This window comes from Fusarium coffeatum (assembly GCF_003316985.1).
Source record: "Fusarium coffeatum strain FIESC_28 chromosome Unknown BRIP53273_contig_110, whole genome shotgun sequence".
Taxonomy (NCBI): Eukaryota; Fungi; Ascomycota; class Sordariomycetes; order Hypocreales; family Nectriaceae; genus Fusarium; species Fusarium coffeatum.
Genome location: NW_022157903.1, coordinates 283,498 through 310,109, shown reverse-complemented (window position 1 = coordinate 310,109; position 26,612 = coordinate 283,498). Strand labels below are relative to the sequence as shown.

Genomic DNA, 26,612 nt, shown 5'->3' with positions numbered 1-26,612 from the left:
TTGTTTCCTTCCCCACCCACTGTCGATATCCTCTGCCTCTGTGCGGGCTGTGTTGCCATGATGATAGCGACCTTGTCTTAAAAGATTCGAGACTGGAGACTTGGCATTGTCGCGAGATAGAGATGAAGGCCAGAAACACCGATGAACAGAGATTGAAAAGAGGGGCATTAAAAAGAAAATGGCTTCTTTCTTCATTTATTTTTCGCTCTCTCTTTGCAACAAACCTGATGAGTTCTGGTGATAATTGGGGGGAGTGTAGCTGTATCGAGTTAGCTATTCGTCTAGCTCAACAAAGAAGCGAAATGGAAGTCGAACCCAGGTGCTTGCTTCGTCCGAGTCTCTGAGAGTCCAGCCCAGAAGACGAGCGTTAGGTTTTGCTTCAATCTGGTGTGGGAGCAATCAGGTACCGGCTACAGGGGTGTCTTCCGCCAGACGCCAAACCAGGGCTCTCCGCTCCGTTTACGATTGGATCCAAGATGTTGTGCCCGGTGCCAGGAACCGGTTGCAGGGGGAGTTGCGAGTACGAATTTGACAGAGGGATGATGCAGAGATGGAAGCAATCACTAAGTAATTAACTTAATGTTGAGTTTCAAGATAGGTTGACTGTACGGATAGTAGAGGACATTGACAAAAGGGCCCATTCAACGGTAGCTCAACACAGAGCATAGACCTGGTCCTTTAATTATGACTTGCCGTCATTCATTTTCTTTCGATCGATAGCAAGGTATCTCTTAGCATCATCTCACTCGATGCCCAGACCTGGCTTGGGCTTGTTCGGCTTACCAGGTCAACTATCCGAAACTTACAGATGGTACAGTATCAATCTCGCTCGCCTTACTTGCATACTTGTAGTCACATGGACAGTTTGTCTCGGCGTTGCTGTATGTGTCTTTCAGTGCTGTCCTCGTCAGTACATTGAGGGTAGTGGGAGAGCTCAACAATGCAGATCTTGACGAGTAAACAAGACATGCCAATAACCTCAAGCTACATTACAGCTCTATTCCCATCTCCTAAGCATAATGTTTAGCTAGTAGATCTACGCACGTTTGTTTGAAGAGAGTTATGGAAGTCGGCGTACTGCGTCACTCACTTACAGTTGACCGGCAACCCAGCCCACACCCACTTTGACAGCCATCAGTGAGGAGAAGTGGGAGAGTAGAGGCGGAATATCGTACAGGAACAGCATGTCAAGGATCTGTTTGTAAATCATTACGACATCATTGTAGATAGTGTCAACTCTACCTAGCATGCCCTATGTTTACTTTTTCTCAGCTTCCATTCCTTTGCTTGTCAATAGCCATAAGCCTTTAACACTCGACCAGTGAGTATCAGTCAATATTGATACCCACGCTATCCTCAACTCATCCTATTCAACTCAACAAGAGAGAAAGTCTCAGTTCACACGACAGGGCTTTTCCTAGCAGCCTTCCTAGGTACCAAGTCAAAGTCGACCCGACAGATTGTGTCATGCTTGGACGCTAAGTTAAACTGACCAATCCGCTTCAGCTACCCCAGCCCAAAACTTCCCTACGTGATTCCTTTTCCAGGTTCCTTTTCCAGGCCCGGTCCCATCACAACCCATGTCATTTCTGATTTTTTGGGGGTGTATCTTTTCTCTTCCGGACGTTACTGTCAGTCGATAACTGAGTGAGTGATTGAGTGAAAAAAAAAAAGGGAAGAAAAAAAGGTACTTGCATGTAAGTACCGGCTAATCCCCTTCATCTACTCTCTCATTCCCAGTCACTCACAATCGGCCTTTTTACATACAGGACCATCATCACCCACGGGAGCCCTGCGGATATAGGTACGGCCGGGTACAACATCAGCGTCACCTTGGCTGCCTTTTCCCACTAACTTTCCTCCGCCAACTGCACTCACACCAAAAGTTACAGTACATGTACGACTGCGACGACGCTACATCCACCTCCATCTACTAGGTGGGCTCGCCTACCTCTACTGTACACCCACCGTCACTCCCGCCAACCACTACCATCATTACTACTACCACTGTAACTCACTTACTCTCACTATCCTGCCTCACTCACTCTTGACCTCAACACCACTTTTTACGACAACAACCGATTTTGCTGCATCTCGTCATCGCACCGTCTTTCCCTTTCCCAGCCTAAACCCGCCCACCGTGCCATTCGATTGTTTCGCTTCCCATTACTCGATAATCGTCCTCCGTTGACCCAACACCCTTTGTCTATCCAGCTACATCCCGCTCTTTTGCCATATCCTCGACAGATAGGTCCCAGTAGTCGTCCGGAATAGGTTGGGTTAGCTTCGCAGCTTTCCCTACTGTCTCGAGGCCTTCGATCTCGGCCACACGCCCATTCTGTTTCAATGACGAGCCAACCACAATGATTCATTTTGAAATCTGCTTTGCAATTCATTGTCCCTGCTAAGGCCTGTCCCGGTGGTATGCTCGCTCGGCATTCACTCCACTACCATAGGCCATCGTCATCATGGACAAGTCATCTGCCGTCTTAGACGGCCCTTCCGTCGCCGGTCGTGCTGCCCATAACATGACTGACAGGCGGCGTTCCAACACACCCGACCCTTCTGCAACATCCTCAAGCGCAACTACGGGCAGCCAAAACTCGAAACAGTCTTCAGCCAACAATTCCATAGGTCCCTCGCCCTTGGCCTCGAGAGATTCCTCCCCCACGCGGCGTCCTCGAAGAGCCGCTTCAGCAAACCGGTTATCTGGTACTCGATCTCGAAAAAACAGCCAAACCGACAACAGCCCTTCGCGCCAGCAGCAGAAACGACCCAACTTATCAGCTGCCACACCTTTACGCTCTCTGTCTTCGACCACCACACCCACGCTTCTGCCTTCTCAAGATCAGGAACAACAAATCCAAGCTCCGACACCCCAGAAACCAAACTTCAACGTAGACCTCAAAGATAGCCCGCGATGGCCAGTATCGCCCCGTTTGCGATCGCCACCTCCCCAGCTTAGTACTAGACCACCAGTTCCTGCTCGTCGAAGCGACCAGGAGCTCCCTTCTATCAATTTACAGCGGCCTACGCCCTCGCCACAGCCGCAACCCATGCCTTCACCACAACCCATGGAGCAGCAGACAGCATCAGAGAGTGAGATGGAGGAAGCACAGTTTCCCTCGGGTATGCGCACACCAGGAAGAGGACCATTGGAGACTGTCCAAGAAGTCAGCTTGCCAAGCTCACCCAATCCTCCCAGCAATACGGCTTTAATGGAGAAGGTGAAAGAAAAACTCACAAATTCGGAGAATTATTCTGATCCTGCACTTGTTGATGGACGAACATTGCGAGCCAGAACCAGCTTGGTTGGGCAAGAAAGCGGGAGCGATACAAGCAACAACAAGGCCGAAGTACGAAGACCGACGTCTGTCCCTCCGCCCATGATTACTCGACAATCTAGTGCCTTGTCGAATAAGCAAATGAAGTCGAAGCAGGATGGTACCATACAGACCATGACAGTAGAAACTGAAACCGTACCAAGCGTGCCACAGGTTGCGCTCACCACCGCACAGAAGAACGAAGCATCTAACGGAACCCTCAAGACCAAGCAGAGTACTGAGACTATCAAGCCCAAAAAGGATAAGAAAAAGGTTACGCGCAAACAGCCTGCTGTTAATTCAGGAAATGGTAAGCTAAAAAAAATTGCAACCTAGCTGGATATGCCTGCTAACTCTACTGCAGCATCCTCTAAAGCTGATGTATTCGAGGCAACTATCGCCAGCGCTGTCGATGAAGCAAACACTTCAGATTCCGAAGAAACCTTTGTTTATGATTCCAATCCTCCCGACAACAACGACCGAGCCGGACGACGGTTTCATTCGCGAACTCCTAGCGCTACATCTATGGCTAGCCAGGCTGATCGACAACAACTGCGTTCCATCTATGGTATTATGGAAGGTGCTGGTCCTGCACATGGACCCAAAAAGACGATGAAGTTCGTCAACACCTTCACCAGCAACGGAAACGAGAGCTTGGCAGTCGAGCCTGAAGATGGGAAGGGTTCCAACCGGAGTGGTGGCAGTGGCTCAACACGGGGCACTTCGAGACACCACCATCATATTGGTCGCTGGGGTCGACAGCCTGGCAACGGCCACGCCTCACTCTTCGACAACGAGTCACCTTTCCCGAACGCTGCCAGGTCGAAGTTGGCTAGCAACAACTCCCGCAATTCTTCAGGACCACCAAGCCCCCGTCAGGCCCACTCCAGCCGTAACTTCGGCCATAAACGTTCTGCGATGCAAATGTCGTCTAGTTACGATATGGATGACACAACAGGCGCCGACGATGAGCGCACACCTCTCCTCGGCTCGGTCCGCTCGGGTCGTTCAGGCCGAAATCGTCGTGGACCACACAGCCTACGACAGACCGAATCACAAACATTTGCAAGACGGTCGTCATACTTGAACCGGTTCGCAGCGTGCTTAGTTCTTACCATGATGTTCATGCTTGTGATTACCGGCGCGATTGGTTTCATGTTTGCCACTTCTCAACCGATGACCGGCATCGAAATCACTGCTATCCACAACGTTGTGACCAGTGACCAAGTTTTGATGTTCGATTTAACTGTCAAAGCACATAATCCTAATATTGTTGTCGTTACGATAGACCACGCAAACCTGGAGGTGTTTGCGAAGTCGGAGTATACTGGAACCGATTCGGATTGGTGGGCTCGGCCATTCCCTCATGGGCCAGACGACCTTCGCATAACCGATGACCCAGAGAATGACCCTCCGTTGGAAGATCCCGACCCAGATGACGATCTTCGACCCAATGTTCTTCTTGGTCGCATTACGGAATTCGATAGTCCTCTCACATTTGAGGGCTCCCTATTTCATCAGGGGACCTCTTCCTCGACTGGCGAGATGCAACTACAATATCCCTTGAACAACACAGTAGGGGGTTCCAGACGATGGGAGCGAATTTACCAGAACGAGTTTGATCTGATCGTTAAGGGCGTGGTCAAGTATACTCTTCCGATGAGCGCCCGTATTCGCAGCGCCACCGTCTCTGGAAGGAAGGCAGTCAGCCCGAACTCTACAAACGATCCATCGAACAGCACTTTGGTCGATCCTCCGACCTAGACGAGGAACTGCCTCGAGACAGGCAGAAGTCCTTCTAGCCTTTCTTTTGTCAACTCGCCGATTGTCTTGTGTATTTTGAGCGTGCATAGCATGACACATTAGGGAGCAGCGGGCGTTGGATGTAAATCTCCATCCACATTATGGTTGAACATCATAAGGAAATGGAGCTGCAAGATTTTGTTTCATTGATTGGTTTATTGGTTTATAGACAGGTTTAACACCCATGCTTCCTGTCAGGTGTTTCTTGGGTTGTTTTCACTCCAACACCAATTCTCAAGCGCACGCCTTGTGCCATGTGGTACAGGTCTGTCTGCTGAGAGGGTTTGGAGCAAGGTTAGGGATGGAGTTATTGATTTGATTTTGTTTCACAAAACCCATAGAAGGAAAAGCGGCAACTATACGTTGTAATTGTAACGGCTTATGACAACCCTCAAGAAGAAAAAGAGCGAGTTAGATGAAATCAACTCGGAAGAGGAAGATGTAGTTGGGAGCATATCAGATACTCCAGTAGTTAAGGCGGCTAGACAAAGGTACATTTCTGTTGAGTAATAGCTTCAACAAAAGACCAGTTATCTCCATAAAGTGATTTAACCCGTGAGATATATTAATTATGTGATTATTGAGAACATACTTTTGAGTATGTCCCTTTGCGATGCCACATTGTTCTTTGTCAGCGGTTTAGACTTCCCAAGCGGAAAGTGGCGGGTGTGGAGCCTCTAGCTCTGACCCGCATTTATGTTTTGTTCGCTAGCTCTAAAGTTCCATGATTGCCTGGAGTCTTCTCATTATAGCTTCATGCACCATTAATCTTTCTCTTACACGTATACTTGGGGCTTCATACGAACAACTCGCCCATTCTTTTCGATAGGAAGAAGAGAGCGCATACGGGCTCGTCGTCAACATGTCCGGGCGACGCGACTTCCTCAACCAGGCAGCGCCCGAGAACTACGTCGCTGGTCTCGGTCGCGGCGCGACAGGTTTTACGACAAGATCCGATCTTGGTCCCGCTAGAGACGGTCCCAGTGAGGATCAGATTAAGGAAGCGCTCGCAAAGCGCGCTGCTCAGCTTGGTCTTGCGCCAGACAAGAAGGGCAAGGAAAAGGAGGAAGAGGAAGGAGGAGGTGACGAAGAACGATACCAAGATCCCGATAATGAAGTTGGACTATTTGCCGGCGGCGTTTACGACAAAGATGACGAGGAAGCCGATAAAATTTGGGAATGGGTAGACGAGCGAATGGATCGAAGGAAAAGGCAGCGAGAAGCGCGAGAGCAGGCCGAGAAGGACGAATACGAACGAAACAACCCCAAGATTCAGCAGCAGTTTTCCGACCTGAAGCGAGCGCTAGCTACTGTTACGGATGACGAGTGGGCGAATCTGCCAGAAGTTGGAGATTTGACAGGAAAGAACCGACGCAGTAAGCAGGCCCTGCGAGATAAATTTTACGCTGTCCCCGACAGTGTTCTTGCCGCAGCCCGCGACTCGAGCCAGATGGGAACAACTGTCGTGGATGAAGAAATGGGATCATCAAGTGCTGGCGGCGAAGCAGCGGACGGAACCATGACCAACTTTGCCAAGATCGGAGCGGCCCGCGACAAGGTGCTCAAATCCAGGCTGGAGCAGGCCGGTAGTGATTCGACTGCTCCAGGCACATCAACCAGTATCGACCCCCAAGGCTATCTCACGAGCCTCGGCAAGAAGGATACAGCCTCTATGGATGGCAACGTCGGAGACGTCAAGCGTGTGCGCGAACTCTTGCAGTCAGTCGTCAAAACAAATCCTTCAAACGCTCTGGGTTGGATTGCAGCGGCACGACTGGAGGAGTTGGCAGGCAAGACTGTTACAGCACGAAAAACCATCGACAAGGGTTGCGCGCAATGTCCAAAGAGCGAAGATGCATGGCTGGAAAACATTCGTCTCAATCATGGCTCTCCGAATGCCAAGATTATTGCGCGAAGAGCCATTGAGGCCAACAACAATTCGGTCAGACTATGGGTGGAGGCTATGAACTTGGAGACGCTTCCTAGTAACAAGAAGCGAGTTATTCGACAAGCGCTCGACCACATTCCAGAGTCAGAAGCTCTGTGGAAGGAGGCCGTGAACCTGGAGGAAAGCTCCGATGATGCGAAGCTTCTCTTGGCCAAGGCGACAGAGCTCATTCCTCTTTCTATCGATCTTTGGTTGGCACTGGCACGCCTGGAGACGCCCGAGAACGCCCAAAAGGTTCTCAACAGGGCACGAAAGGCCTGTCCCACTTCTCACGAGATCTGGATTGCAGCCGCACGTCTACAGGAGCAGCTTGGACAAGGAACCAAGGTCAATGTCATCAAGCGTGGTGTCCAGGTTTTGGCCAAAGAATCTGCCATGCCTAAACGCGAGGAATGGATTACCGAGGCGGAACGATGCGAGGAGGAAGGCGCCGTCATCACCTGCCAGAACATCATCCGAGAGACACTGGGTTGGGGCTTGGATGAGGACGACGATCGCAAGGACATCTGGATGGAGGACGCGAGGGCCAGTATCAACCGAGGCAAATACGAGACAGCCAGGGCAATTTATGCCTACGCACTGCGTATATTCGTCAACAGCAGGACGATGTGGCAGGCAGCAGCAGATCTGGAAAGGAACCACGGTAACCGAGAATCCCTCTGGCAGGTGTTGGAGAAGGCCGTTGAGTCATGCCCCAAGAGCGAGGAGCTGTGGATGATGCTGGCCAAGGAGAAATGGAGGGCCGGAGAATTGGACGGCGCTCGTCTCGTTCTCAAGCGAGCTTTCAACCAAAATCCCAACAACGAAGACATCTGGCTCTCTGCTGTCAAGCTTGAGTCGGAGAATGGCAACGAAGATCAGGCGCGTAAGCTCCTGGAGATTGCCCGTGAAAAGGCTCCTACAGATCGTGTTTGGATGAAGAGTATCGTATTTGAACGTGTACTGGGCAACGTTGAGGCAGCACTCGACCTTGTTCTCCAAGCGCTTCAACTGTTCCCAGCGTCGCCAAAGCTCTGGATGCTTAAGGGTCAGATCTATGAAGATCTAGGCAAGATTGGTCCTGCAAGAGAAGCATACGGTACTGGTGTCAAGGCTGTACCAAAGTCTGTGCCCTTGTGGCTTCTGTATGCCAGGCTGGAGGAGCAGGCAGGTCTTACCGTCAAGGCTCGATCGGTACTTGATCGTGCTCGACTAGCAGTACCAAAGAATGCAGAGTTGTGGTGCGAGTCAGTGCGACTAGAACGCCGAGCAGGCAACATGACCCAGGCTAAGTCGATGATGGCGAGAGCGCACCAAGAAGTTCCCAAGAGCGGTCTTCTCTGGGCAGAACAGATCTGGTATCTGGAAGCACGAACTCAGCGCAAGGCCCGCGTTCTTGAAGCCATGAAGACTGTGGACAGCAACCCTGTCCTATTCGTCGTCGCGGCGCGTATCTTCTGGAGTGATCGCAAGCTACCGCAGGCGCAAAAGTGGTTCGAGAAAGCTATTCTGCGAGACAGCGACTATGGAGACGCATGGGCTTGGTACTACCGCTTCCTGTGTCAGCATGGCACAGATGAGAAGCGAGCTGATGTTATAACCAAGTGTGTTCTTAACGAACCTCGACATGGCGAGATGTGGCAAGCAATCGCCAAGAAGCCTGCTAATGCTCGAAAGAGTTGTGAAGAGATTTTGAAGCTGGTAGCTGAAGAGTTGGAGCAGTAGGCTTGCCAAGATCGGCAACCAGCAAATGGTGGTCTAGAATGTGACTTGTTAAATGGTTCGGAGTTTAGGGGCTTGGTTATATGAAACTAATGAGCTTTAGACAATAGTATTATAAAATGGCGGTTGAGGATAAGCTAGAAATCACCATTATTCTGCACTATCCAAAATATCACACAAGGAGAGTGAGTTTGTTGTTGACCGTGATTCATTGTTATACTATTGAATTACATTGTATGCAGAGAGACCCAGAGCTACCGCACGGCCAGTCTCATGCTGCTGGGCCATGCATTACCATTCGCCCGCTCAAACCCAAAACGGTAACTTCGGCTCCGACCTTGATTAAATAAATAATACAGTTGCTTTAGTTTGTTGTGTGTGTCGACAAATCGTTTATTTGCCGCCGAACCAGCCTGAGAGGCCACCCTTGGCCTTGGCGGCTTCGGCCTCGACACGGTTGTCGAACTTGTCGACGACTCTCATGGCCTCAGCCTTTGCGTCCTTGGCAACCGCCTCGACGTTGCTCTTGATGACACCAGCTGTGCGATCGGCCTCAGCAGTCTGCGATATGGGTTAGCGACTAAGATATGATATTGATAGACAGGAAGACATACGACTTGGTCAATCTTCTGACCAGCAGCGGCACCTGCTCCCTTCAGCTCGCCCTCGGCGTTGGCAGTGCGGCCAGGGAGGTGGCCCTTGATATCGGCAGCAGCGCTGTGGGCGTCGCCTATAAAGCTGTTAATGAAGTGATCATTGATATTGGAAGTGTTTGCGCATACTCTCAAACTTCTTCTCGGCAGCTCGGGGGTTGCCTCCAGCGGCGTAGAGGTAGTATCCGATACCAGTGGCGGCGGCACCACCGATGATGAGAGGAGTGCGAGACTTGGCCATTTTGATTGTTGGTTATTAGAAGGTTGTTTTTGTGGTTGTGAGGTTTTAAAGTGTAGAGAAAGTAGAGTATGGAGTGACAAGATGCAGTGACAGTTGGAGAGATGATGGTTGGGGGGTATTTATTATAACAAGCTCTTTCTACCTCGGAGCTACCTCATAGGAGCTTTCCTTCCCCAAGCCCAGGATTGGCCTTGTTTTTTTTCTGGTTGTCATCCCGTCACGGCTCACGCCCCTCTTCTTTGAACAAAATTCCATGTGCTCATGCGAACAGGAAAGGTTGGTTGCAAATACATGACGTAACGAGGCGGGGAGACCAGCTACTTGGATCATGATGGCACTGAAAGCGGATGGATACGTTCTGGAACTTACAGTAGGCACTGCAACATAGAATGGTGAGAGGGAGGGAAGATGAACTCCAATTGGTGAATGGTTGTTATGTTACAGGAGTATCATGACCTGATCGTACTGTAGCTATCACCATCATCTAGTTACTATTATCACACTGGTGCTCAATTCACTAAACATACAGAGAGTACCTACCTACTTTATACGAACTCAATCCTTGAATCCTCAATGGCGTAATATGATTCAACTGTCATAAAAAAGAACTGGATCTAGACTCATCGTTGATCGGGTGTCTTAGCTCTAATGTATGTACCCAGGTGGGTGTTCCAGGCTTAGGCTACAGAAATAAAGTGGTCTAGATGCTGGTACGAGGTGACCGAATTATTTCGTCTCTTGTGCTCTCGTCAGCCAATGCTTCTGACACCCTGACGTGTACCTGACCTTGAGAAATGAGCCGCGCTGCAGCTGCAGCTCACGATTTGCTCCAGGGAACGGCCCCACTACAGAGACGCAAGTACCCGCCGAAAAGCGGCATTACATCATCGAACTCGGACTCCCTTGTCACGTTTACGGATACTTTACTTTATCTCATGAAGATCATGAAACTTCTTCGATTGAGTGCGAGCTAGAAGAGCTATTCACTAGTGACCGTTTATTTGTACTTGGTCTGCTTACTTATAGCTACTATCTACAGCACAATTGAATTGTTATGGTACTGCCAAGTGTCAATAGTATAGACATCTGTAATTATGAGCGTCAAGATTAACACGGCACAAGCCTGCTTCAGCTGAACGCCCCGCCACAATAGGTATCGTCCAAAATCAGGCTGGAGCCCCTAAGAGTAGCGCCTACCCCAAGTTCACGACGCCATCCATAATGTCTCTCCTAACCTGCCCTGACGTGCTTTTTTGACCCTTCGCATTTTTTCTCTTTCATCTGTCATTGTATCAGCGTTCCATGATATAGGTGACATTGATCACGTAGTGTCGTTCGTTGTCTATAGCGAGCATCCTGCTCACCCTCCCTTGTTTCAAACATCATACGTATCGTGTTTTCGCGCCATCATTGACTACCTACATAAATCGAACGCCTCTCCGTTACGGGGCGATCAGCCCTTGGTCGTCAAAGACCACACGCAGCTACAATGCTGAGGGTCAAAAGCTTGCGTCGTCCCGCGGGACTCAAGCCCACCGATTACGACCATGAAATTGACCTGGTTGATCACGATGCCGCTGCGACTCCAACAGGGTCAGTTACACCCGAGCCGAATGATATGACGAGATACTCAACAACTTCAAGATTGCTGGGTGTCCAAGAAGAAGAGGAAGAGGGCCAAGATCAAAATCATAATGGACAAAACGGAGATCAGCAAGACCAGTCAAACAATAAGCCCAATGATACTCCAGCCAACGGACACGACTCGCATACTGAGGGCGGCAACGACACCCGCCCATCATCGAATCGCGTTGAAAATGGACAGGATTTACCACCACAAGCGAGGTCATCTATTGAAGTACAAGGTCAGTGGGAACCGAACAACATATCACGAACTCCGCTGATATCTAATAGAGCCTACACCTGATGCTTTCCACGGAGATCATCCTCAGGTGATGCCGAAGAAACCTCGCGTCAAGCGGGAGACAGCTATTGATATTCTCTATGAGAATGAACGAGGGGGTTTCCTTTGTGGTGTTCCTCTGTTCTCTTCACAAGCATTGGGTGGTCTTGATCCGCCTGCGTGGAGTAAGTTGTCTAAGTCACGACTCGTCGTGTGAGCACTGGCTGACCTTGTTAATAGCCAATGGCTACCACAAAGCATCACCAAGCAACATACACAACGCACAAGTACCAGACCCCACTTGGGAATGGGCTTGGCCTGAATGGCGCATCAACAAGCAGGAGGGTGTTGACGAACATGGCTGGGAATATTCATTTTATTTTTCCAAAAAGTTCTCTTGGCACAGTGGTAAGTGGTGGAACTCGTTCGTTCGGAGACGTGCCTGGACCCGTAAGAGAGTAAGGAAGAGAGACGAGGATATATCGGCCGATCCGCACATGCTCAACACCGACTACTTTACGATTCAACCTGCATCACACAAATCGCGACTATCGCACGCGAGCATGGCTAGCAGCCGACTAAGTAGGTCGAGCATGAGCCAGATATCCGCAGCCGATGCAGATGAGAAACCCCCCGAGATCGACAACGTGGAGGACCTGTTACAGGCTCTTCGCCAAGCACGCATAGACCGTGAGAAGCTCGATGCTGTCGATAGCTACATGGAACACGCAGAGGACCTCCAGAATTTGCAGCACGAGATGCATGAGATTATGTCTCTCTTCGTCTTTCAACAATCACGCCGAATATTACTTAGCAGACTAATGGAAATCCACGACGAAACTACGGCGCAAGTAAAGAAAACCAACACCACTGAGCTTCGAGAACGAAACCAAGCCTTGAAAGACGCAATACATCATGCCGACGAAGAGGTTAGGAAGTTGGCTTACTGGAGCGATGTCAAGCAAATGGCTGAGAGCGGCGAGGCAGAACAGGCTGTTAAAGGTGACAAGGGATGGGATGCAAGCTGGGAGGGCGTGGATCAGAGTGGCGGCGCCCACCCGTTACGAGAAAAGGCTATTGTCAACGGTAAAAAGCCTTCGACAGACTCATGAGGGCAGAGCTTTGGTGAATCTGGCCAGGTGTTATAGGGGGCGATATAAAATCATGGGCGCAGTAACATAGGCGTCTGGTGAGAACAAGAGTTGGGGCGTTCTTTCATGGGCTGCTACGACAATTCTATGGGTGGCCACAAGCGTTTTCTTTCTTCTTTTTAATACTGCACGTTGCTAATAAACATATATGTGTGTATCAGATTCTTGGGAAGATCAGGTAGTAGGAATCCTCAGGGTATCAGAAGAATTGGTCTCCAAAGCGTAAGAGACGAAACAATCCCGTCACTTTATGCCATTTTAGACAGGCATTTAGGTTACTTTATTATGATCACCCAAGCCTTAGAAGACAATTCTTCTGTATATATGGATACTGTTGGAGTCTTTGAGGGTCCACGTGACCCTAGTCCGACATCGCGGATTCTTTATCGCGATAACACCCGCCCGCGCCAATCTTTTTTCCGCCATGCCACCTTGGGGAGCAAAACGCCCAACGTCCAGGACCCAGCACCAAGCGACATATTGCGGGTCTTTTAATATCACAGCGATTTCGATGATGCGTGACTTATGATCAATGTCCCTGGGGATCAAATCAGTATGGAGGGCTCGGTCGCGATGCTCGGCCTTCACAGGCCCTTTCCCGATTTCCAGGGCCTCATTGCCCTCCAGGACTCCGAATTCCTATACAGCCTTTCGGTTTGAATCGACGACAGCGCAAGCAAAAGACACGAATTCGACCGAGTCCTCAGACACAGCCCTCGTCTCATTTTCCAATAGGTCTCGCATGGAAGTGAGCGTAAGAGAGCCCGAGCAGGTTATCGCCAATCTCGACAATCTCCCCGCTTCTCGAAATCGAGCCTTTAAAGATGCATTCAGAGTCGATGCGCCAAAGGTGGCAGAAGATAAAGAGGCCATGAAAGTCTTCAAGGCCCTCATCGCAAAGCCGCTCCAGTATCCGAACGAATTGGCGACGAAAGCGAGTATGGAGGAGCATCTACGTGACAAACGACGTCAGGCAGGTCTTAGCATTGTTTGGAACCAATTCAACAAGAAGATTCGAGACTGGACAGAGTGTTTTAGTCTGATGAAGCGCATAACCCCCCAATGGAGCGAAAGGGCCAACATGTCGGCCGTACGAATAGTCCTACCAAAATCGTGGGATATCGAGGTCAATAACCAGAATCTTGCATATGTCGATTCTGCGACAGGTGTTCTTCGAAAGTTACGAGCGGCGGTTGATAGGAATCCTTCTGCGATTGTGCTGCGTGGACAGAGCAAGATCCTGGTCAAGGTCGCTGATGAGATTGTTCGACATTGTAAAGAAGCTGAAATCTACGAGTTGGGAGAAGTCGCATCATCGGATTACAGGACGAGACAGCTGTGGCCAACGATCGAGAATGCGCCCAATGGAGGTGCCTCCTTGCCAGAAGATCACTCAAACGAAATCTGGGTGCATAAAGAGTATCAACCACATTTTATCACGGTGCCATACGAGAAGATCCCACGGCCTGCAGTATGGACCCAGGACAGTTTTGAACAATATATTGCTACACTATGCTACGGTAAAATACCGGCGCATTTGGCAATTCCCTTTTATGGCGAGCGGCGTGTAAACGGAAGATTCATCGATACAGATGGTATCAGGGTCAGGCTCGTTGTCGATGCTTTCCAAGACCGTACAGCCAGGCCATTTATCACAGCCCCTGTCTTGAAGATGGCCATCTCGATGATGGCTTTCCGAGGTGGTCATCGCGCCTCAGCCAGTCACCTCGTGCAGCTGGGTGAGGAATGGGGTACGCCAATGGATACTGATATGTACAATATCATGCTTGAGGGCTACGTCCACAAGCATGACAATGGCTTCTTCTACGGCTTCCTTCGAAGAATGCAGGCACGATACCACCACCCTAACATCCGGACATGGTTACTATTCCTTCAACTTATTAAGGGAGAAGACGAACGGAGACAGGTCATCGTGGCCATGTTCCAGTTGGGAATGTTCAATCATGCTGCTACGCGTCGTGGTATTGCCGATGTTATGGCTCCTATGGATGCATACGCTGCCCTCAAGGCCGGAACTCCTTTAAAAACATTCTTGGCTGAACAAAATGAACGTTATAGCAAGGGCTGGCTGGCTGCCGATGGACTCAACGGCATCATCACCGAGTTTCTCCGCTTTCACCGCCCAGAAGATCCTCGAATTGAAGATTGCAAAACGTTGGTGGATATGCATATGAACTCGGGTCATCGACTTGAGATGAAGACTATCAACATCTTCATCAGACATGCTGCTCTGGCTCGAGATTGGGACACTGCTTTCTGGGCACTGGGTCTTTGCAAGAACACAAACTGTGAGCCAGATCAAGACACATATGCCAGCCTCATGTCGCTCGCGATTCAAACTCGCTCGCCACATGCCCTCGGAACCATCTACTTCTACGGAGTCCTCAATCGCAAGCTCAAGAAGAGTTCGCGACAGATGCTCAGTAGGATACTTCTTCGTACACATCGCGACCACTTCTGGAGAAAGGTTCAGCACCAGCCAGGTATATTTCCAAGGCAGGCCATCCCTGAGCTTCATTATAGAAAGATTCGAAATTTCAGAAACGTTATGTCTCGTGTTGAGCGTGTCGTTTTGGATAAATGGGCGGGCTACGTACCAACCAAATCCCTCGAGCGCTCCCTCGATCTCGCCTATCGCTCCAACGATGAGCCTATGCACCGCCAGATCCGTACTGGTCAACCTATTAAAGTGCAGGACCTCATTATCAAACTCCGCAGGGCAGACGGTCAACCAGGTAACATCAATGTGCGTCTCAAAGGTCGTTTTGATCCAGCACGCATGATCGAGAACTGGAAGGGGATTGAGGCCGAGTCAGACGAACAGGAAAGTCACGATACAGAGGAGCCTGACAGTTGGCCTGATCTTGACACACTCGAAGGCTTGCCAACAGAACACGAAACCACCCCCGAGGGCGTAAATGATGTCCGAGATACCTTCCCAGGGGTCGAAGACCCAGATCCTTCCTCCAAGACGCAATCGGAAGATCTCGCTTCGAAACTTACAGAAGACCACGGAATCGACAAGGCATAAAACCTTGGCAAACACATCCATTATAGAGTTCAAGACATCAAGCTCTTGCATATTATACACCACCCACATCAACCGAAACTGTATACCACTTCTACTTCAGGATATACATCTCACTCCTGAGCTTGTAACACACCACATTGGCATTATAGCAGAGCATCATGTACAATAGCAACAAAAAAAAAGGCATTATAGAACGGGGGGTAGCGACGCATGAGCACTTCATGAAATAAAAGTAAAACTTTCTAAGAATTTGGAAGAAATCTAGATTACAGTGAAGATATCAACATTACTCTACTTTGTGCATGCGGCATGTTCACTCAACTCACTTGCTACATGTGAGAACCTTGATAGAGGATAAGAAAGGTCTTAAGAAAACACAATAGGGGTATCATATCAGAATACCTGCCCAGCTCACATTGAAAGAGAAAACCAGATCAGCCAGGTAAAGAACAAACGAGCCGTCAGTAAGTCTCCTGTATATGCTATACTACCTCTTAAACACCTTCTAAGACGATCCAACCGTAGTTGATATAGTTTTCCAGCCTCGCAGGCAAAGAAAAGCTGGCATTTGCATGAGAGCATCGAAATGGGAGAGATGATCTCATAAAGTAGACGAGCAATGTGAAGAAAAATGGGAATCCCATGCGTAAAACATCAAAAAAGGTTTCTGTCGCTCTTCTTTCTTTCTTATACCCACGTTCGCTCTGACATGACGTCCTCCCCAACTTTCACTATTCTTGTTATGCGCCTGGTCAAATCGACGACGAACGCACGTTTCCAGATCCGGATTTGACACCAATACACCGACAAGTTAAGATGCAAGACCTAACATGAGAATATCAACACCCCTGCCTTGCGCACTTGATACCTTCCTTTCGTTCTTGAATCGCCCAAGGCAAGGATCAAAAAACATGATCGGGGGGCCAGGGGTGAGATAGACGCCCGGGTTGGATTTGGATCCGTAGCCCCTTATACCCAAAAGACCGTCTATTCCTTCTTCGCCTCCTTCTTCACCTCCTCCTCTGCGTCCTTGTCGGTAGGCTTCGTGACAGTTGCGTCGGCGGGTTTCGTATCGGCGGAAGCGTTCTCGGCGGCGGCGGCGCCGGGGGCGGTTACAGGAGCGGTATCCTTTTCGGCGGACGTCGGGTTCTTGGAGACCTGGCTGGCGAGGTCCTTGTCTTCGTCGGCGTTGTCAAACATTTCTGTATCATCTGAATCCGTAAGAACCTCAGTGCCATCGCCGAGGAAAATGATCCGGCCTCGGTACCCACCAACTCCAAAGCTTCGTCCTTTGTTTTCAGGATCCATCTCATAACCACTGTCGCTATCCTCGAAATTGTGGTGGACACCAGGTCCTCGGAACTCGGCTATCAAGCGTTCGTGTCAGTTTTTGCCTGGATATTCATTTGGAGCTTGTGGATAGGACTATTCGTACCGTACTCAGGGGGAGCACAAGGACCGTCGCCGTTAGCGACTCGGCGGGCGATCTCCTCGTACCACTCATCCTTGGACTTTCCGTTGAGGAAGCCAATAATGCACATGGTCATGTTGTCGCAGCCAACGCCACCGGTCTCAGAGTTGGAGGCCAGGCAGTTGTCCATCATGTTCTCGCAAATCTTGTCGAGTTCCTGCTTGGCAGCAATGCCTCGTCGAACGAACTCAACCACGGCTTGGGAGGATTGGCAATCCCAGATACCTATGCTAGTGAGTTATGTTATTTTTTACCATTCGAGCTGATCATTCTTACCGTCGCAGGCAAGGACAAGGAACTCGTCCTCGTCTGTGAGATCATGTTGCTCTACATCGGGGTAGGCAGTGACAATCTGGTTTTCAGGAGATAACTCAGCGCTCTTCTTGAATTCAAAATCACCAATAGCTCGTGAAAGAGCAAGGTTGCCGTTCACTCGGCCAAAGTCGACGAAACCACCGGCGGCTGTGATTCGGTTCTTCTCGTCTGGTGGAAGATGTCAGCATTGTCGTTCGGCTTGCGCCGGAGCACCGGCTTTCGTGGGCGATGTTACTGACTTTCGAGTTGAGGCTTGTGGTCCTGAGATAGAGGCTTGGCGCGGCCCTTGATTCCAAGTACACCTCTTGAGTCACCAGCGTTGGCCTACAATAACATGTCAGCGTTGCGTCGAAATATCGCATGCCCTTCCCTCGGTGAGATTGGAGCAGCGGGACCAACGTGGGGAAAACGAGGTGGCGGGCAAACTGACGACATAGAGCTTGTTGCCAGCAATCAAGCTGACACAGGCTGTACAACCAGAGACTTCTTCCTCGTACTTGGGGTCTGACGTCAGTGAAGCATAACTCGTTAGCGTTTGTCCCCAGCGATACAGCATCAAATTGTTTATAATCGAGCATCGAGTAGGGAAGCCTGGCGCATACCGTTGAGAATGGCGCGATCTGTCGCAAGGAAACCATCCTTCAGACCCTGGGCGTAGTCGCCTGACTTGAAAGTGTCCTGCTTGAAGATGATGTTGTGAATGTTTTGTCCAGTAAACAAAGCCACCTTGTCACCACCGTGGCCGTCGAAGACACCGAAGAATGACAGCTTGCTGTCGTGACTCTTGGCTGAGTCGAGGTCGAGGACTGCAGTGTGGGCATCCTCCATGCTGATACGCCAGCCCTGCATGGCCGAAACGCCGTAGATGAGGCGCTCATCCTCACCCTTCTCCGAAGTCTGTAGGACAAAAAAACAAAGGTTAGCGGACCAGATCTGACGACATTGCAGTAGGCGGGAATATCGGAGGCCAGGGTGAACGAAGTGGCGCAGCAAAACGGTGATCAGAGGACAAAAATAAAATCTGGGGCATCTGGTAATTCTTCCATGCACCCGACGAAACTGGCGATAGAGGCGCGCGCGGCTGGTAAGTTTGGTCTGATATTGCGTGGGATCCCGAGCCGGGACCAGCGCTGTGTGAGGGGCTCATGACTGAGCAAACAATGCCCCTCTCGCGCCAGTGTCCGAGTGCCAATACCAATGCTCATAGCCAAATGCAGAGTGAAAAGCCAAAGGGACAGGGCACAGGAAAAATTGAGGCACAAAACGCACCTTCTCGACAACGGGCTCTGACAGTGTCTGACCCATGGCTGTAAATTGTTGTGGCCGGTTCGATCGAGAGAAAGCCTAGTGTTGCTGGGACGAGACAAGACGAGAGCGAACGAGCGGAAGAGAGAGAGAAAGTAGAGAGGAGAAGAGAGATCGACCGACGAGGGGTTGGTGGGGGGGGAGACTGAGAGAGGGTCGATAGCTGGTGCGGAGGGGAGAGATGACGAGATAAGATCTCGACAAGAGGATATTTATTTTAACAAATTTAGGTATTGAGTTGAAGAGTAGATAGTAATAAACAGAGTAAAGTAAAGTTTAAGGTAAAGAGAATATGAGTCGGGGTATGATCTCGGCACCAGGGGGCAGCGTGGTCGAATGTGGATTCACGTTGTCTGGTCTGTCTCTCTGTTGATGGAGAGCGAAAGAGGGAGATTTCGACGTGCGAGATATGGATTCTAGACGTGTGAGTGTGATGAATGACGATGAGCTGCTACTGGAGGTTTGATAGGCACTCTGTAGCTGCTTACGGCGGGGTGCTAGTACTGTAGCTAGTTGTATGCCTGCTAGGCTCCAGCGGTGTTTATCTCCAAACTCACAAACTCTCCAGGCCCTTAACGACTTAACACTGGAAGCCCCGAGCACTGAAGCTGTAAGAAGCGGGGCACATCCGACCCAATCATGAATTACAGGCACCGACCTCGATTTTCTGACAGGACTCAATAACTAATCACCAACCTTTCGCAGTGCAAATTGATAGTTTCTTATTAGCATGTGCCAATCACTGGGTTTTGGAAATTATCTCTGGGTTATCTACGAGCTCGGCTACTTTAGTCCTAGCAGTGTTCTAATTCAAGGCAGGGGCAAACATAGGCACCGTTCCTCGTACGTACATCATCAATCTGATCTGAGCTGCCTGCTGCTTTCTGACCCCTGTAACCGTATAGTACCTAGGAATGGGACCGCCACTGACAACTACGTATTGTTTCAGTACTGGACAGAGTCCGATCGAGTAGCTCCTTTGGATTGAGTTGATACGGGTCGAGCATATAGCAAATGACCTCACGTCAGTGGCTATGACGGCAGAGTCCATCACCCCAGTGACACTCCAAAAAGGTGAAGTAAATCGGTAAATTGAACTGTGCCATATTCAGTGTTGCTCACAGGCACAACACATCATAAAAAAGTCTGCATCGGAAGTCTAAGTAAATCCCTCTGGCTCCTGTTTTTTTCGTCGTCACGCGTGAAAAATTTACTTGCTGTTCTCGCCACCTCTAGCCGCGCGCCGTTGGGTTGGTTCTGTGATCTGTCTCATTACCGTGCCACACATACTGCCTGTATGTAGGAACCTAACCTAGGGTATTTACCATGAGTGGCTGTGTTGCATTGTGTCTGTTCAGAACCTGATTTGCCCAATACTACGCAAAAGCCTCAGATCAGGTCGCGTGCCCTTGTGATTACGGTCCGGTCCGGCTCCAAAATAATCCAATCCCCATCCGTGCGTGCTAGAGTCTCTACGGTAGTTGAACAGTAGGGCTGGTTGCGGCTGTGGCTATTTCCCACTATTGACCTAGACAGCAATGATGCTGCAGTACTCTTCTGGTCCTCCTGAGTATGTATGTGATATCTTAGTAGACAAGCCACTAACGTTTTAGGACACATTCAGAGTATATCAGACATTATGGCGAAATACCGAAACTGATGTTCGACTGTAGACATCGATGCCTGCTGAACTATAATTACCCTACAGTAGCTAGCAACAACCCAGCATTTTAACACAGTTTGCGTTGAGGCAAACAGGTTGATCGCCTCTATACTTGTAAGAACTCGTAAATAGAAGCTCACAGAAACATTGAAAAAACTTTGTTCCAAGGACGTCCAAGGCAGCAAAAACGTATATATTTCCGGCGTTCTGTATGCGGACTATCATGGAACTTTATCAATCCTCCTCTATGACAAACAATGTTTAACAAAAAAACCGTGGAACCTCCTATCTACTGAAATGAAGTAACGTGATGATCTCTGGGTATCTGATGCTTTAATTTTCTCCCTGCCAACGACTCAATCCATCTGTTCAAAGAAAGGCATAACTTCCACCTTCGGACTTCCTCCCAGAATCTTCTCGCTTCCAATTCGTTGATGAGCTTCCAGCTCGCCTAACGTTCCGACTGCCCGGTACACTGAGTGGATCGACACTTAGGCGTGACATCTTGCTCATGGAATGGCCCAAGCCTTGCCGTAACGATGCTAATGAACCCCTGATGCTATTTTGGGCATCACCCCATTGGCTTGGGGATACCAGATCTGAGCTCGCCCGTTCTCCAGGCCGTGCTCCGTTACGAGTTGAGCTCATTGCTGTGCTTGGCCGCAGTGGATGAAACGGAGATTCATCCACAAGCTGATGATATGACATGTTTGTCGCGTCGCCTTGTGCATCATACACTCGCCAGTTTTCTCTGGAGCCAAAAGAAGGCTCTGTGAAAAGGCCTTGAGGGGCATTCAAGTCATACCATGCTTTACTGCCGGGTCGGCCGTCTTCACCAAGAAGCTGTTGGCTCGACATGCGCACTACTTCTGGTCTTCTTAACATCGGCATACTTTGGGTGCCTGCTATTGATGGGCCTTCACCATCGGTGGCTGCAGTGTTGGACTCTGCACCCGGTATATGTGCTGGAAACGCACCAGTGAGAAGCCTCGGGCTCGATTGATGAGACGATGCGAAGGCTAGAGAACTGTCGTTGCCACTTGTGTAGTAGTCTGAGCCCTGTTGAAAAACTGCTCTTTGCGAATGGATGCTTGGCAAGCCATTAAGAGACGGAACCGTTGGGTCGACACCGCCCCTGAACGATCTTCTTCTTGCGTCGGATAAGAGCACTGGTGGCGGTATCAGTTGATGAGTCGACTCTGATAGAGTTGTATCTGACCGCTGACACCTGAGTGATCCGCGGCTTTGTCGTCTTATTGCTGCTGCAGTCTCTTCAACCGTAACCCATGATCGTCTGCCATCATCACTATTCGATATGCTGTTGGACCGGGAAAAACTGGTGTTGGAGTCTTCTGCCACGAACATTGGAGGAATTTGAGGGATTACCATGAAACCCAGTGTTGGAGATGTCATAACCAGAGTCTCTGAGTCTACCTCGGAATGCGGTGTTCTTAACAGTCGGCGTGATTGCTGTCCTGCAACTCCTATGCTTGAAACCTTATCGGCCTCCTGCATCGCAGGTGTACCCCCATTCACACGAAGACTCTCAAGAACGGGCCCTGAGATCTTATTGCGGAATTTGGAGGAAATATACGTTTGTCGTTTTCGACGACGGCGCAGCAGGCAGCAGACGAGCAACATCAAAAGAAACACCACAACCAAAAGAGGCAGAAGGATTGCAAGGAGGAGAGTGCCAGTCGTCAAACCCTCATCATTGTCTGCCAGCTCTATATCGGGACCAGAAGAAGTCTCAGTCGGAGCAGCGGAAGTAGATGTACTCGCGGACGTTGATGAAGTGCGGGATTCGGTTGTTGGTGATGATGTAGGCTCAAATCGCAGTATGTTCACTCTTAAGACTTCTGTCTCTTTTTCGTCCGAGTTTGTCGACGAAGCTGTTACAGAAATGTTGAAATCTTGTGACGCAGACACTGGAGCTTTACCAGTGATGTTGAACTCATCCAGTTTAAGCCAGTTTTGCTTTGGTGCAACTGAGATATCAATATCAATATCGTTGGGATCCCAGAAATAAGGCTCCAGATCAATATTGACATCTTGCCCAGCCTCAATGTCGATACTGTCAAAAGTCGAGCGAAAGAGGGCAGTGGAGACATTGACGGTGGCATATATGTTAAGTGTGTCCTGGTAAGAATCGCGTAATGTAATGGTAAAATTGGTTGAATGATCGCCCTTGCCTGGTGTGCCCTCAATCTCCCATGTCTTCTCATCCAAAGATAACCACTCAGGCAAATCGTCTGTTGAGATGTTGATCTTCTCTATGTCGACCGGCTTGTTGTCTAGATTTATGCTGTCCGCCAGTCCACGATACACAAGCTTCTTTCCCCGCGTGGTGTTCATGGCGATGGCCGAGCTGTCTGAGCTGAGTTTGTGCCTACCCACAACGACAGAGAATGCAATTGATACCGACGAGAATCCCACAATATCTGAAGCAACAAGTTCGAAGTCAAAAGTCTGAGGAGGTTGTATGAGTGACTCGAAAGGAGGAGTTCTACCGCTAAACGTCAAGGAACCAGCATCAAACCTCATCCAAGCTGGAAGGGGACTGCCATCTCCTGAAGTTGCGTAGTAGTTGATCATGTTAGGCTCGTGTTCGAATGTATTGGAATCGAAGGTGAAGCTGATTTCGGTGGAAGGGTAGGATGTTAGTGAGGATGGAGGCGAGTAATCACCAAAATCCTCAATCTGTTCCAGCAGGGGTATTTTGATAGATGGACTCTTGTTTCTCGAGATAACTAGAGTCGAACCAAGTGTCGTCGAGCCAGAATCGTCCTGGGCAATAATTTCAATTGTCTGGCCCACCACATCGCCGCCTAGGATGCTGTCGTTGGTTGGTATGCCGTAGAGTCGGCGACTCTCGCTGTCGATAGAGAGCCATTCTGGTGCATCACCCAGGGAGTATGATATATTGGAGTCTGATCGAAAGGTGTATTGAGAAAAGACGTAAGAGAAAGGCTCGTCCACTCGAGCTACTGGCGGTAGCTGAGAATTTATCGGGTAGTTGATCGTTGGCTGAGCAGTTGTGAAACGAACAATGCTAATAAGAAGAATAGCAATCGCGAAGGATATCATCGTGACATGACAATACACTATTCAGTGCCTAGATGGTGAATACGGAAGACATAAAACGCCATTCAAGTGAACAGGAACCTGTCGGATATGGGAAAAATGATGAGGTAGAGAGGAGAAGGAAACAGGAAGGTCGGGAGACTGGTGATTCGCAAGAAGGCATATTGGCAGTGACATTTTGATGGCTGGTAGAATAAGAGCCTGTATTCAAGGAATAATGCACCCTTCATTCCTGTATAGCCTTTTTCACTGGACCAGTTTGGGTCACGGGAGGAAGCGATAGTGTTACGGATAGTCAAACAAGGGAACTATTCTTGGGACCGTTTATCCATTGCAAGAAGAGGCAGAATGTCTCAGCTCGAAGCAACCTATTAAGTAGAAACATCTGTGGCGAACGTCATAAAGATAGCAACAATGTTCCTGTCTCGGGCTGGTAAAGACTGAAGTCGCATTCCTTTGCAAGGTCCGCGAATAGATAGTTGTGGGTGAGACATCGAAGCCACTCGGCTCCATCACAAGATACTCGATCGGGTAATCTCGAGGGATGCTATGTTGATTGACCCATCAAGATCTGAGAGCTCAGTAGGGAGAGTCAATAATTGGCAATGCTAGTGTTGTTGTGGTAAGCACATATATTGTCTATAAAGCCGTCGAGATTCCCTTGATTAGGAACCCAAAAAGGGCGACGATATCTGAACAGCTCGCAAAGTGATTTGTCTGTGGGACTGCGATAATCAAGAACTACTTGACTCTCTTGTGCCCAACCTGGATACACTCACTTGAGCGAGAGCCCAGAGGCATACATTGAGCCCGTGGCAAATTCTCTTTGAGAGCGAGTGATGCGACTATTGTGGAGGAGCCCTTATCGAGATATGGTACAACTGCTCAGAATTGCCAGCAATATGCCTGTGTTGCCATCCTAAGTCCCGCAGGCTTTGACGAGCCAATCGCTCGAATGTTTCAGTGACTCTTCTAAGCGGCGCACTTTGATCGACGGCAGGAAAAAAAATTAAAAAGGGTCGGGTCCATTGGAGTCTGGATCGCACACGCATGCAAGTAAGAAAGCACACGAGTAATCGGCCGAAGTTGAAGAGGAGTAAAAGAGGAGTGGTTAAACAGAAAGCGATACAATAGGTGGAAGAGAGTGAAGAAAAAGAGGACGATAGGAAAATCAATGGAAGCCTATGTCAATCTAGGTTAGCGGACAGAGAGGCAAGGCAGGTGCTACTGTACCTTCCAAACGGTAGAGGGCAGGAGCGAAGCCATCCATAGAACGCCGTTCTTTCCATTTTCATTTTCACTTAGGTTCACTCTACCTCACTGAACGAACCTTCCGTTACTTTGCGACTTGCCTTCCACCTTCCATCCCGTCACTTTCAGGAAAGCGCTTTTCACGCTCCACCGCATCCATCCCTCAAAAACCATCCCTTAGCTCATCCAGACGTGCTAGTCGTGATAGCACCAAATATTGTCCAACCATCGATTTTCTCACTGCCCTTTACCAAAGCACACAAACAGAAGGCGAAGACGACTTTCCACCATGAGCAGCCCACCTTCTTCTCCCTTGATGGACCCGGTGACCATCAGCGAGGATATTGCCCCGTTGCCATCCTTCAAGGCTAGCGGAGTTGCGGATGTCGATTTTGATGGCGTTCTTTCCAAACCTATCAAGGTACATGAAGATGTTCGATCCGGTTGTGGTGGTCAGACGTGGCCAGCTGGAATGCTTCTCGGCAAGCATATGCTGCGCTACCACAAAGAACGACTTGTTGATGCCAGGATGTAAGTTTTGTCTACTTGATGTGTTGCATGCACGTGACTTGGATCAGACAGAGCATATGTCTTGCTCTAAATGCATAGTGCAGATATAGCTGAGGACGGAGCAAACTTACTAACCAATGGACGATAGATTAGAACTTGGAGCTGGAGGCGGTCTTATCGGACTTGCTGTCGCCCTTGAATGCTCGCTTCGAAATCCGTTACTGGTGACAGACCAGCTGGAGATGTATGAGTTGATGCAGCATAACATCGAGCTAAACAACTTACAAGACAAGGCAAAAGCTATGGTGCTCAACTGGTGCGTGTTATTCAACATGTTTTCATGCATGGCTTTATTCGATGTAACCGGATGATGGCGAATCGACTCGCTGACGATGGAATGACTGTGTAGGGGAGAAGATCTGCCAGCAACTGTGTTGGAGCAAAAACCAGACGTAATTCTGGCTGGTGAATGCGTTTACTTTGAACCAGCATTTCCGCTCCTGATGTCGACACTCAAAGCTTTATTGGAGCTTAACCCCAATGCTGTCGTATACTTCTGCTTCAAGAAGAGAAGACGAGCTGATATGAACTTTGTCAAGATGGCTAAGAAGGCATTCAAGGTGGAAGAGATCTTCGATGAAGACCGGCCTGTTTTCCAGCGCCAGGGCTTATTCCTTTTCTCCTTCACCAGCCGCCCAAAACAAACCAAAGCCACCAAAGGCCAGAGTGAACCTCAGTCTGCCAAATGATGAGAGCATGTCAAAGAGGATGTTGTTCTGACAGCACGATGCTTTGTTGGCATGCACTTGAAAGTTGCCTACATAATGTTGAGTTCCAGTGTGCAACCCCGATTGGATTCTTTGACACGGCACGACAAGACAATGTTACTGAAGGGTACAGTACCAACAACACACGATGCAACAGTGCTGAGGCTTCTTCAACGACTTGCGCCAATTCGCCATTTAGAGGCGCATTTTACACCCGGTCATTAGAGTAATTGAGTCGGAGAGTGACATGTGGACGAGCTGCATGGGCTCCCCACAACTGCTGACTACATAGGTACATATTCGACCGAAGTCGAGATACTGGAGTGGTGAAAGGGTTGGAAAGATGCAGATTGCCCACTGGGTCTTTTGCCGCCTGTTTGTTCTTTGCGGGACCTGCGTCTTGACCTAGCCTATCGTCTTTGTTGGAAAAAAACACACTGTAATCGGCTTTGACCGATGGGTTCTTTTGTT

General features: G+C 49.4%; 8 protein-coding genes across 8 annotated transcripts; 5 read left to right on the top strand and 3 right to left on the bottom strand.

Annotated features, from left to right (window-relative positions):
• Window positions 1-2,468: 2,468 nt before the first annotated feature.
• FIESC28_05127 (uncharacterized protein) lies at window positions 2,469-5,087 on the top strand (the record flags this gene model as incomplete). The annotated part of the gene is made up of 2 exons (XM_031159274.1): window positions 2,469-3,633; window positions 3,688-5,087. 2 exons carry the CDS (start codon window positions 2,469-2,471, stop codon window positions 5,085-5,087), a joined length of 2,565 nt encoding a protein of 854 aa, XP_031016774.1.
• A 901-nt stretch (window positions 5,088-5,988) lies between these two features.
• Window positions 5,989-8,778, top strand: FIESC28_05126 (uncharacterized protein; the record flags this gene model as incomplete). The annotated part of the gene is made up of 1 exon (XM_031159273.1): window positions 5,989-8,778. The coding sequence occupies one exon, from the start codon at window positions 5,989-5,991 to the stop codon at window positions 8,776-8,778; it is 2,790 nt and encodes a 929-aa protein (XP_031016773.1).
• A 390-nt stretch (window positions 8,779-9,168) lies between these two features.
• On the bottom strand, window positions 9,169-9,669 carry FIESC28_05125 (uncharacterized protein; the record flags this gene model as incomplete). The annotated part of the gene is made up of 3 exons (XM_031159272.1): window positions 9,169-9,336; window positions 9,390-9,505; window positions 9,558-9,669. The coding sequence occupies 3 exons, from the start codon at window positions 9,667-9,669 to the stop codon at window positions 9,169-9,171; spliced, it is 396 nt and encodes a 131-aa protein (XP_031016772.1).
• Window positions 9,670-11,158: 1,489 nt separating this feature from the next.
• FIESC28_05124 (uncharacterized protein) lies at window positions 11,159-12,684 on the top strand (the record flags this gene model as incomplete). The annotated part of the gene is made up of 3 exons (XM_031159271.1): window positions 11,159-11,534; window positions 11,584-11,757; window positions 11,813-12,684. The coding sequence occupies 3 exons, from the start codon at window positions 11,159-11,161 to the stop codon at window positions 12,682-12,684; spliced, it is 1,422 nt and encodes a 473-aa protein (XP_031016771.1).
• A 781-nt stretch (window positions 12,685-13,465) lies between these two features.
• FIESC28_05123 (uncharacterized protein) lies at window positions 13,466-15,775 on the top strand (the record flags this gene model as incomplete). Its single annotated transcript, XM_031159270.1, has 1 exon — window positions 13,466-15,775. The coding sequence occupies one exon, from the start codon at window positions 13,466-13,468 to the stop codon at window positions 15,773-15,775; it is 2,310 nt and encodes a 769-aa protein (XP_031016770.1).
• Window positions 15,776-16,762: 987 nt separating this feature from the next.
• On the bottom strand, window positions 16,763-18,866 carry FIESC28_05122 (uncharacterized protein; the record flags this gene model as incomplete). Its single annotated transcript, XM_031159269.1, has 7 exons — window positions 16,763-17,142; window positions 17,211-17,471; window positions 17,523-17,729; window positions 17,801-17,885; window positions 17,992-18,065; window positions 18,164-18,458; window positions 18,831-18,866. 7 exons carry the CDS (start codon window positions 18,864-18,866, stop codon window positions 16,763-16,765), a joined length of 1,338 nt encoding a protein of 445 aa, XP_031016769.1.
• A 2,765-nt stretch (window positions 18,867-21,631) lies between these two features.
• FIESC28_05121 (uncharacterized protein) lies at window positions 21,632-23,616 on the bottom strand (the record flags this gene model as incomplete). Its single annotated transcript, XM_031159268.1, has 2 exons — window positions 21,632-21,698; window positions 21,749-23,616. The coding sequence occupies 2 exons, from the start codon at window positions 23,614-23,616 to the stop codon at window positions 21,632-21,634; spliced, it is 1,935 nt and encodes a 644-aa protein (XP_031016768.1).
• A 1,537-nt stretch (window positions 23,617-25,153) lies between these two features.
• On the top strand, window positions 25,154-26,123 carry FIESC28_05120 (uncharacterized protein; the record flags this gene model as incomplete). The annotated part of the gene is made up of 3 exons (XM_031159267.1): window positions 25,154-25,395; window positions 25,523-25,690; window positions 25,784-26,123. 3 exons carry the CDS (start codon window positions 25,154-25,156, stop codon window positions 26,121-26,123), a joined length of 750 nt encoding a protein of 249 aa, XP_031016767.1.
• Between the last annotated feature and the right edge of the window lie 489 nt (window positions 26,124-26,612).